This window comes from Mirounga angustirostris, unplaced genomic scaffold, assembly GCF_029215605.1.
Source record: "Mirounga angustirostris isolate CCGP_5_RB_7025 unplaced genomic scaffold, mMirAng1.0.hap1 SCAF_10, whole genome shotgun sequence".
In the NCBI taxonomy this organism is placed as follows: domain Eukaryota; kingdom Metazoa; phylum Chordata; class Mammalia; order Carnivora; family Phocidae; genus Mirounga; species Mirounga angustirostris.
Window position 1 is genome coordinate 79788676 of NW_026991718.1, and position 12323 is coordinate 79800998.

The 12323-nt window shown below is 47.7% G+C and overlaps 1 protein-coding gene across 1 annotated transcript in view; it reads right to left on the reverse strand.

Moving 5' to 3' along the window:
* The window catches only part of CREG2 (cellular repressor of E1A stimulated genes 2), a 32784-nt gene extending 25050 nt beyond the window's left edge, over positions 1-7734 (reverse strand). Inside the window, exons 1-2 of the mRNA XM_045885204.2 lie at positions 7318-7734; positions 4891-5060 (exon numbers count right to left, since the gene is read on the reverse strand). Of these exons, the coding sequence (XP_045741160.1) occupies positions 4891-5060; positions 7318-7734 (587 nt within the window). The remainder of the gene's footprint in view (positions 1-4890; positions 5061-7317) is intronic.
* Positions 7735-12323: the final 4589 nt, after the last annotated feature.

Genomic DNA, 12323 nt, shown 5'->3' on the forward strand with positions numbered 1-12323 from the left:
GATTTTATTTATTTATTTGACAGAGAGAGAGATAGTGAGAGAGAGCACAAGCAGGGGGAGAGGGAGAAGCAGGCCCCCTGCTGAGCAGGGAACCCGATGTGGGGCTCAATCCTAGAACCCTGAGATCATGACCTGAGCCAAAGGCAGAAAGCCACCCAGGTGCCCTAGAATTTAAATGTCAATATTGAATCCTGAGTTTTTCTATTTCTTCCAATGACAAAAAGAAGAGAAAATTAGATAAAAATTATTTAGGAAAATACCTGCAAATTATACATCTGATGAGGATCATATCCAGAATACAGAAAGAACTCTGGCAACTGAATAATAAAAAGAGAAATGGCCCAATAAAAAGTGGGCAAAGGCATAAAATAGTTCTCCAAAGAAGATATACAGATAGCTAATAAGAACATGAGAAGACACTTAACATTAGTAGTCATTAGGGAAATGCATATCAAAACCACAGTGAGATACCACTCATAGCCACTAGGATGGACATCATAAACAAGTCAGACAATAACAAGTGTTGGTGAGGATGTGGAGAAACTGGACACCTCATACATTGCTGATGGGAAGATACAATGGCACAGCCGGTGAAAAAAACATTCAGTCCCTCAAAAAGTTAAACATACAGTTACCATATGACACAGCAGTTCAGTTCCACTCTTAGGTGGGTACCAAAGAGAATTGAAAAAAAAAAAAAGTCCATACAAAAACTTTCAAATATTCATAGTAGCATAATTCATAATAGCCAAAACATGGAAGCAAATGTCCACCAACTGATGAATAGATCAGTAAAAATAGATAAACAGAATGTGGTATATTCATACAATAAAATGGGATTTGGCCATAAAAAGGAATGAAGTATTGATACATGCTAAAACATAATGAACCCTGAAAGCTGATGAGAGAAAAACTCTCTAAAGACCCACCAGGGAAACCATTCTAGATTTCTTTCTATGTCAGCATGACTGTACATAAACTTTGTTCAACCTAAAAGCCTGATTTATGGCCCACCAGGCATGCACTGTGCATCTGCTTTGTGAAGGAGTAGTCTAAAGGAAAACCTTCTTGTCCTTGAGATATTGATCAATGTTCCTGTTCCCTGAATTCCTTGATGACAAAACTCTTGATTCCTGCCTTTATGCTAATCCATAATCTTTTGAGCTTCTACAGAATGTAAAAAGTATATAACCTTGTAAAAACGATTCATTCTCCAGAGTACTTTCTTCCTTATGAAGAGCATATTTCCCAGCAGCTATCCTAACTTGGGCTCAGATAAAATGCTCTTTCTTCCTGTTGGAGATTCTAAAAGATTTGCTCATTTTGCATTGACAAAGCATCATGCTAAGTGAAAGAAATCAGTCATAAAAAGCATATATTATATAATTCCACTTATAGGAAATGTCCAGAATAGACACATTGAATAGATACACAAAATGGATTAGCAATTTCTTAGCTGCATGCCAAACACCTACATCAGCTTTGATGACAACAAGCTTTTAGATTAAACCTCTCAAATTAATAAAACTGTGATATCAGTCCACTATTAAGTCAATTAGCAAAGACTCAGGCTCTCTTACCTATTTTGAGAGGGAGGCAGGCTCCCAGCTGTGCAATGCCTCTTAGGCCATTACCGAGGATTTTGATACTTTTTCCCAGTGAAAGTATTTCAGCAGGGGAAATCCAGGATCTGATGTGGGTTCTGAAAGATCACTTTAGCTGCTGGATTGAGGATGCATTCAAGGTGACAGAGTGGACTGGGAGGGAACCAGTGGGGGTGACTGACGTATATGCCCTCGGAACGGGTAACAGTCGGATATGCGCGTCATAGCACACACACGTGCGTGCACGCAAGCGCACGCACACGCACACACACCCAGCTCGCTGTCTGTGTGTGGAGCTCCACAAGCAGAGGGTCGATCAGCCTGCCTTCGCAGTAGAAACAGATGCACTGGGCTCACCCTCGGAAGGGAACCGTGTTCAGCCCTCATTCTGCGGCTGTGCCCTGTCCGTAAAAGTGGGCTCACCAGCCTGTCCCGGTGCAGACTCTGTGGGCACCGGGACCAACTGTGATGCACGGAGAGGCAGGCTGTAGCCGAAATGCCCCATGGGCCATTCAGGAGAGGGCTGGGAAGGCACTTCTTTCCTTCAGCGGCCACGTTGCTTCCTTCCTGTCTGGCCTTGATTTGTGGTTCAGTCGCTGCGGGCTCTTCACCCTTGCATGACCCTCGGGGCCTGCAGAGCCCCGAGATGCATCACACGGAAAGAACAGGTTCTGGATATGTCTGCCCACTTGGGAGGAAATGGGGTAGCCCCGGCCCCTCCCCAGGGACAGAGAGCGGCAGAAGACCACGAGCACACAGCATGCACCAAATGTGATGGTAAAAATGCTGCTGCACGTTTTCAATTCCCAAGGACACCAGCTTTAAAGACTGAAGGCAATGCTCGTTTTTGAGGATGAGCGGCCTTCTGAACGTGAAAGGATCAGGTGGCTTTGATTTATCATCATCATGAGAAATGGGAGTTGTTTTCTTGTTTGTTTTTGTTTTTGTTTTTTTAATCCCACTGCTCTGCAGGAAATGCTTTGAAGTGCTTGACAAAGAGCCCTGGTCTCACCGGCCATCCCTCTAGGCCCTGGGATCAGGTAGGAGGGCCAGCCCGTTATTGTCTTGCCAGCCCGAAACCTTGAACTTCTTGCATGTAGGAGTAGTTCTTAGCTACGGACATTTCCACCTGATGCCTTCCTATGCTCCTGTGGCCCAACGAGCTCCCGCTTGGCTTGATTATTCAGGGCTCCAGTGTTGGCCTGTCTCTCTTGTGAAGTCTCTGTGCTCGACATCCCCAAGATTCTGGAGGCAACACCCGAAATGTAATGCTGAACTTGGACAATGAAGCTCACCCAGAGGAAACACACCTGGACGCAGGCAGTTAATATTGGGAGTAGGGGCCCTCGGGGTGACAACGAGCCCCACTGCCAGTCACCTGAGCTTCGGTGCTTCCTATGCCTAAACTTGATTTTTGTGTGTATTTCTTTAAGCTCTATTTTAATGCTTCAGAAGCTTAAGCAGGACGGGGGGTGGGGGGAGCAGTTCTGAGAAGTGGTTTCGCATGAGGATCTAGACACAGGGGTACCAAGGTGGCAGCTCATCCCTCCTCTTCCAGGCCAGATGTACAAGCGTGCTGAGACACCGTGGCCCTGGGGCCTGGGGGGGCCGCCTCGGGTCCCGAGCTGCCTCGGCCAGCTACCCTTGTGGTGCCCGGAGGTTTGCGCTTCCTGTAGGGGGTCTGCACACCTGAAGATGGTCAGCACACACGGTTCCAGGCCGCGCACACGGGCTCGCCCAGTTCTTACGGACCTGGATGCCCCGCAGCGAGGACCTCTCGAAGCCAGATTTCTCATGGGTGCCAGCTTTCAGCTCCGGCTGGCCTCCGCCGGGGACCGTCCAGTGGACAATTCCTCCCACACCCTGAGCGCTGCCGCGGCTGCGCACTCTGCTCCGTGTCTCCCAGAGCAGGTGTGGCGTCAACATGCCCCAGCCTGGCGAGGACTTTTAGGATGCCTGACTTAGGAACTCCCCCGATGTTTAGAAAGGTACCCTGGGAATAGACTTCTGGTGCCAGCAAGCTTGGCTGGCCAAGAACAGAGAGCATATTCCATGAAAGAGGAAACACCCCTTTTCCTGGCTTTTTGCCAGACCGTATAGGGAAGTGGGTCAGCTGAACTGTCTCCAGCCGGATGCAGTCCCTCCTTGTCAGTGTCCCAAGGGTAAGCGACAGGTCTTTTATCTGGGTGGCATTTTACAGCATGTTGTTGCTTTGATTGTTAACACCCCCCAACCCTCAAGGAACTAATCAGTTTGTTTGCTTAATGTGTTTTTTATGCTTTGCATAAAGAATAATAGAATTTTGGGGCACCTGGGTAGCTCAGTAGTTAAGCGTCTGCCTTCGGCTCGGATCCCAGCGTCCTGGGATCGAGCCCCACATCAGGCTCCCTGCTCCGTGGGAAGCCTGCTTCTCCCTCTCCCACTCCCCCTGCTTGTGTTCCCTCTCTTGCTGTGTCTCTCTCTGTCAAATAAATAAAATCTTAAAAAAAAATGATAATAGAATTTTGGAATTGGGATGAATCCCATCCTAGTTCCTAAAGCGACGGAGTCCTGGGGGTTAAGGGACTGCTGAGGCCCCCTGCTGCATTTGCTGCTCCCCAGGGCGCTCCTGCCATGCGGCCCCCACACAAGCTTGGTGCAGACATCTCCCTGGCAGGATGCGATTTCAAGCTCTACACAATGGTGCTGGGTTAATGTTCCATCTGCACTTAAGTGTCTTTTCTTTTAGAGTTTTTGAAAAAGTGTATTAAAGAATTCGGGGTCTTTGTGCATACACATCTTGGGTGGGGGATGGAGGGTTTGAAATTAATCTGAAAAACGATAAACAGAGAGTGAACTAGGGAGCCCGCTGGGGGGCGGTAAATGGATTCCATGCTATGTGGGCCTCACAGACCAACTACTGGATCCTTCCTTCCCCAACCTCCCCTCCCTACCCCTTTTCCATCATAACAAGAGCTGCCATTTGCCCACCGGGTATTGTACAAGACCCTCAACCCTCCCAGTCACCCTATGATGTAGGGATTATTATTCCCATTTCACAGAGGAGGACGCCGAGGCTCCCAAAGTTGAAGTCACTTGCCCCCAACCACACAGCTTGGTGAGTGGCAGAATTGTATTTATCTGATTCCAAGGAGTAGAAAGCCTCTCTTTCCACTTCAGGTTGGTGAACACATCACTTTGCATCTCAGGGCCCTGCTAAAGTCCTGCGACGCAGAGAGGTCCCACCCCATAGTCTCCCTGCTTTATGCAGAGGACCTGTGCTGGCAAGACCGACCCCTTTGTCTACCTGCAGAACTCTCCTTCCGATTCCGGCAGCAGGAGGGAGGCCATGGGGTTTTTCATCAGATCGGCCACTGCAGGGTCCCTGGGTGTCACATAGAAGAAAGGAACCCCAGTGCTGTTGTTCAAGGGGCCATCGCTGATGGGCAGGCAGTTCCCAAACGGCAGTCCTGGGATCTAACAAACAGCGAAAAAGGCTTTTTCAATGCAGGGTTTTGGATTGAGCTGAGGCAGGAGCTTCCCTTGTGTCTCTGGCCAGGAAATATAGCCACGAGGATGGCATGGCATCACCACGGTTTCGACAGGTAGTAAATGAAGGCACAGTGGTTCCCAACTGACCCAGTTCACCCAGGGATGGCTCCAGAATTTCTACAGAGGAGCTGAGCAGGGGCATTCTGTTTGGAAGAACAGCTAGGGGGTTATTCTTGAAGCTCCTGCATATACATAGAAAAATGCTCCCTTTACGAAATTTAAAGTTATTTGTGGGAAGGGCGATGAAATTTATGGAGGGGTTCTAGAACTCTTTCCACAAGCTGCCCGTGGAGGCCCCACTCTCGCAAGGTTTTGAAAACTTCAGGGATAGAACTTAGGTCTTAACTTTAATATCTTATGTGATTTTTGGACTCCGGGAACTTTCTATTACTGTTTCTTTTAGAGCCACACCATTTTCTTTTTTTTTTATTGTAATCAATATTTCATTATATAATTCAGCAACTCACCCTGAAGTCACAGAAACATGCTACACTCATTTTTGTTCATGATCATCCTGTGGAGGAGGTGAAGTTCTCAGACATATGTGCAAATATTTCTTAGGTTTTCCCAAGCCCTGCTGCGTCCTGCAGCCCAATCTTCATGAGCTTTATTTACCCTTTACAGAGTGCTCTTTATTGTCACTGAGCTCAGAACTCAGGGGCTGTCTTTGCATAAAGCGTTATATGGTAGCGGTGTGTGTAGACTTGGAATAAGGGATGGCTTTCATCTTTGAAGAAGACACAATGTTCAGGAGTCTGCCAAAATGGTAATATAAGTTCAATTCACAGATTCTGTTTTTCAGCTTGTCATAACTGCCTAGAGTCATGCTTTGCACACGTGATGTGTACATGGGAAATGTTCCCTGAATGTATTGAATTTGGATTAAATGTCAATACTGGAAAGGGGAATTCCTAACAAAGCTAAGAAAAGAGATGTTGAAAGTCAAAGTATCTTCAGTACATTGGCACTAGACTTTTAATTGCTTGTAACAACCTGTGTATTTTTTTAAACATTCACTCTATCTTTTTTTTTTAAGTTTATTTATTTCTTTAAGTGATCTCTACATCCAACGTGGGGCTCAAACTCACAACCCCCAGATCGAGAGTCGCATGCTCTTCTGACTGAGCCAGCCATGCGCCCTGAAATAATTTGTGTTTTAAACCAAGATCAGCCTCATATTTAAGCTTCATATCTGTGTAAGGTGTGTCTTAGGAGCATAATACATAACTGTGAGAAACCATTTGGATGCTAGTGGTTAAGACCACTGCCATCATCAGAATAAACTTACTTATTTTTTAAGAGTAAAACAAGAACTTCAAAACTACATAGTCAACCACTAAGTTTCATATAGGAGGAAAGCAAAGTGGACAACCCAGTGACTTGGCCAGTTTCCAGAAGGGTGAGACCCCCCAGCGACCTACACATTCCAAAAAAATTGGTTTTGCATAAATTCAATAGGATTTCAAACTACCTCCCTGTAATAAAACCCTTATATGGATCTGACCAGCCCTGAAAGCTTTCTGGAGGGTGTGTAATTATGGATGGCACATCCTCATATTTACCCATGTCATTTTGGCTCAAGGTGGAAACCTGGCTAACAGGTGAGTAAAACATTTGCGAACTGAATGATAAAACTGCAGCTGAAAACAGCTCATGCCAGCATGTATACACTTTGCACCCTAAGCCTCCTTTCCAGAAAAATTCTTGAGTTCCATATTTCAAAATGTCAATTTCCACCACAGACCCCGTGGTGTCTTTCTCCCAGTGCCCAGTGTCAGTAGGTGACGGCGAAGTTCGGGTCTGTTGGGAGCCGCGGGCTGGGAGGCTGCCCGCCCCAGTCTTGATGCCGAAGGCGGGTCTGGCTTCTTCCGTGCAGGTGTCGGGTCAGGCGCTGGTTATGTGTCCGCCTCTTTGACCACCTCAAGACTGCACTTCAGGGGCCATCCACCCGGCAGGATGCCTGGCTGTCAGCACCCTCCCCCCCTTTCCCGGGTTAAGCAAAGCACAGTCTGGTTCCGTTATTTATGCGCTGTCCACCGTGCAACCCAGCCCGCCGGGCACGTCTGTGAGACCCGGGGCGGAGCACGGCTGTGGGGGGGCGGGGGGCGGCCGCCAGCGTTTCCCCGTCCCCAGGCGACCGCGAGGCACGCACCTGCAGCCGGCTCCCGGCGCGGCGGCTTACCTTCTCGTGGGCGGACACGGTGGCCAGACAGCCCCAGGCGCTGGCGTGGGCCAGGAAGCGGGCGGTGCCGGGGCGCAGCCTGGGGCCGCTCTCGCGCCGGTAGGAGAACATCCCGGGCGGCGCGGGGGGCGGCCTGGCGCGGGCGGCGCCGGGCGGGGGCGGCAGGTGCGCGTCCTCCTTGTGCGCCGAGGCCGGGAAGCTGCGCTGCCAGATGCTGCCCGAGTCCTCCAGCAGCGCGGGCAGCGCCTCCTCGGTGGAGGCGCTGTCCAGCTCCTCGTCCACCTCGTTGGTGACGGCCCAGGACACCGAGCTCACGATCACGTAGCCCGCGGCCGGCGACAGCAGGGCGCTGCAGCACAGCAGCCAGGAGAGGCGGGTGGCGGGCCGCGCGGGCCGCCGGCCGCGGCGCACCGACATCTTGCAGCGGCGCGCCCTGCCGCGGGCACCGCCTGGAGCGCGCGGGCGGCCGGCGAGAGCGGCAGCGCCCCCCTGCGGCGGGCGTGCGGAACTCCGGACTCGGCTTCCGACCGCCGCAGGATTCCCGGGCGAGGTCCTCACCCCGGGAAGCCCTCGCCGCCTCACGCCCGCCGTGAGAAGTCCAGGCTCCCGGGAAAGCGGATTCCACTCGCACGCTGCACGTCCCGCAGCCGCCGTGCGCAGAGCCCTCACCGCGTGCCAGGCCCGGGGATGGGCTCGTTTCCTGTTGGATGGCACGGGTTCTGCAGCCAGACGGTGGTGGGCGTTCAAATCCCGAATCAACACACTCCCCCAGTCACCAGCTTTGTGACCCTGCCAAGTCACTTAACCTGTCTGTGCCTCAGTTTCTTTATTAGAAAAACAAGCAAACCACAGTATCTAGCTCAGAGAGGTGATGGATGGGACAGTTAAATAAGTTCACCTCTGCAGAGGCTTAGAACAGTGCGTGGCATGGAGCAGGCGTTATATTTTGGTAATAGACAAAGGGAGAGATTGTTACCATTTTAGAGAGGAGTGAACAGTGAAGGTAAGATTAGCACCGAGTCAGTCTGATGCCAAAGCCGATTCCCTTGCTCTGTAAGGATAATGACCGTCTTAACGCTTTGCTCGGACAGGAATGCATTGCTGCCAGTTCATCTGAAAGCAAAATCAAATGTTTACATCATCAACCAAAGTAAAAGGGCACAGACACCCAGAGACAAAGTAGCTGGGATGGACGAGGCAGAGAACTGTATGAATGTACCACAGTTAAGCATTCTCTCATTGGTGGAAATTTGGGCTGTTTCCAATAGTACAGTTTTATAGATAACAACATAATTCTATGTCATTTACACTTTTGAACCTCTGCTTATGGTATTCCCTTATCTGCCCATAAGGAGACATATTCTGCCCTAGATTTCCTATCTAAAATCTAATAGTCCTACTTTCAATTTGTTATGGATCAAAGTTACAAGAATTAGCACCAGACTTTTTGTAGACATTTTGACAAATGTTCCATTGTGCAATAACCAGAAGAGCCGTTGTCTACCCTGCCCTCCATCTACCTCCTCCTTTTTCCTTCTCTTCAAAGCCATTTTTCTTTAAAAAGTCTTAGTCTCCTCAGTGCACATCAAGCTGGCCTCCTCCCATCCCACCCCAAAACACCCTTTCCAGGATGCCCTCTTTCTCTTGATAGTCTCAGGGGGAGTTCTGGTATTCTTCTCCCCACGATCTTGTCTCCTCCCGTGGCTCTGCCGTCCCTATATACCGCTGACTTGCCATCTCTCTCCCTCGCCCCCAGAATGATGTGTGCCACAGTCTTGCAGAGGCGGTATAAGCAAGTCGTTAAAACATGAGCTGTCTCAAATGACTTCAAATGAATTCACATCCTGTTCTATCACCTACTGGCCGTGGATGCAAAATAAGGACAGTTGCATCTATCCCAGTGGCCTAGGAGAAGCACAGAGCAGACCCGCCAGAGATGCACAGCGGTTTGCTCTTCACATGCTCCGCAGGGAGCTGGGCAAGCCTGGCGGCTGACTCCGTCCACCAAGGCTCTTGCTCTTGACGGTGAGGGGTTATGTCTTCCTTTGAGGCTCTGGTGAAGGTGGACGTTTTCCTCCGCCAGCCCCAGCACACGATGTGAAGAAGAAATGCCGGATTCTTAACTGTTCATTGCCAGCAGGAAAAAGTCTAAGCTCCTTAATCCAGTGTATAGGTCCCCTGTAGCCTGGTCCCTGCCTGTGTGTTTGTCCCTGTCTGTCCCCACTGCATCTCCCTTCCAGACTCTGCTGCAGCCATGCCAGCCTCTTTGTGGTGCTATAGTCAGCGAGCACCCGCACTTGGACCAGGTAGATAATACAATTAACATTTTGATCCATTTGTATCCTCACTCTTTATCCCTCTGTTCATTCATCAAGCTACATGATAACAATTCAAAAATATTTTAAGAGATAGGACATATGCAGCAAATACATAAAATACATATGTATAATTTAAAGAACCACTAAAAAGAAAATCTGTTAAAATCACTCAGTGAGGAAATATTACCATGACCATTATCAGTTCCCCAGAAGCTCTCCATCTGCCGCTCTCCCCAAATCACAATCCCCTGCTTCCTCTCCTGGAGGTAATTACTATCTTGACATTTGTGATACACATTTCTTTGCTTCTCTTTACAGTTTGACTTCCTATGTATGCATCTCTCCATGCTATAGATTCATCTTACCTATTTTGAACTTTATATAAATGAAATCATACTTGATGTATTTTTTTGTGTCTTTGTATATTCAGTCAAAATTCTGTTTGTGGGCATCATACTTGTTTTGTTGTTTGTGGCTATATATGGCCGTGTGGTATTGCATTGTGTAGCTATATGACCATTTATTCAAGTATTCTCAGTAGATGTTTTAATAGGTTTTCTTATTCAGATAGGGTGAGGCCAGCAGATCAAGAAATGACAGCCATGGCGAAGGTCATTTATTCTACTCATAGATCCCAAGAAAAGGGATCTTTGACCAATGAGGACAGGAGCCAAAGGATAAATAGTCCCCATTTCCAGGTCACAGGTGGACAATTCACTTCACACAGCTTCTCAGAGGGTGTCCAGCAGGATTGAGCCCCAGTTGCTCGCAGTGCTAACAACTCAATGACCCCCCTTCGAATGGCTTTCCTTCCTCCCTGGTCTAATCATTCTAGTGCACCACTCCTGTTCTTTAGGACTACATCCCAAGAGAAACTACCCGAGTGCCAAGTCCTTGTCTAGACCCAAGCTAAGGCGCTGGTACACACATTCAGGAGTTTCTCTAGAGTGTATACCTTGTTGTAGAATTGCGGCTTGTGCGGTGCAAGTATGCTTAATTTTATTACGTAATGTCAAACTTATTTCCAAAGTGATCGTACCAGTTTACATTGCTGCTATCACTGTGTGAGGGTTTCTACTGCTCCACAGTCTCACCAACACAGATTATTGTTAGATTTTCTGGGTTTTGTCTCCTCCCCCCCCCCCCCGGGCTGGTGGATAAGTAATGAGTAATTTTTATTTATTTTTAAGATTTTATTTGTTTATTTGACACAGAGAGACACAGTGAGAGAGGGAACACAAGCAGGGGGAGTGGGAGAGGGAGAAGCAGGCTTCCCACGGAGCAGGGAGCCCGATGTGGGGCTTGATCCCAGGACCCTGGGATCATGACCTGAGCCGAAGGCAGATGCTCAATGACTGAGCCACCCAGGCTCCCCGAGTAATTTTTATTTTAATGACTAATGTGGTTGGTTGATCACCTTTTCATCCTTTTTTGGCCAATTGGATATCCTCCTTTGTGAAATGCCTGTTAATGTCTTTTGTCCATTTTTATTGGGTGGCCTGTGGGGTTTTTTTTTTTTTTTTTTTTTGTAAGACTTAATTTTATTTTCTGTATTCCAGTCTTTTGGTGTTGAAAAGTGCCAGAGCTTGTCTTTGGGTAGTTGTTAATGCTAATATTTTTACCTATCAACTTCACGGGGCTAAGGGAGGCACAGACAGCTATGAAACATCATTTTTGGGTGTGCCTGTGAGGGTGTTTCCGGGAAGACATTAGCATTTGAGTTAGTAGATGAGGAAAGAAGATGGGTCTCACCAACAGGGGTGGCATCACTCAGTCCTTGAGGGTCTGAATAGAGCTGAGACACCCATCTTCTCCTGCGCTTGGACATCAGCACTCCTGGTTCCCAGGTTTTCCGTTTCAGGCTGGGATTGACTCCATTGACACCCCTGGTTCTCAGAGCTTTGGGTTTGGACCCGGACTACACTGCTGGTTTTCCTGGGCCTACAGCTTGCAAATGGCAGATCTTGGACTTCTCAGGCTCCATAATCACATGAACTAATCCATGTTGTTCTATGTATCAGTAGTGTTTTCCTTTTTATTGGCGACTAATATTCCCTTGTGTGGACATAGCACATTTGTTTATTCATTCAACAGTTGATGGATACTTGTGCTGTTTCCTTTTTTTTTTGCCATTATGCATAAAGCTGCTAATAACATTCACATCCAAGTCTATGTGGGGACACATGTTTTCATTTCTCTTGAGTAAATACTTAAGAACAGGATTGCTGGGTTGTATGGTAATTATAGGTTTACCTTTATAATAAATTGTCAAGCTTTTCCCCCCAAAGTATCTATACCAGTTTGCATTCCCACTGACAACACATGGCAGTTCCTGTTGCTCTACAGCCTGGGCAACACTTGGTATTGAGTGGCTTTTAATTTTAACCATTCTACTGCATATGTAGGGATGTTTCACTGCAGTTTTAATTTACATTTCTCCAATGGATTATTAGCATTGGGCAGCTTTAAAAAAATAAAAAATAAATAAAACTGAGCAAATCTCATGAATAAGTTAAGCCTTATGCCCAACTACTCAATAAAAATATGTATTCTCACCAAAAAACAATATAATGGACAGATTTTTATGTGCTTACTTACTTTTTGTCTATCTTCTTAGGTGAAGTATCTGTTTAACTCTTTATTCATTTAAAAATCTGGTTGTGTCTTCCTATTGTTGAGTTGTGAGAG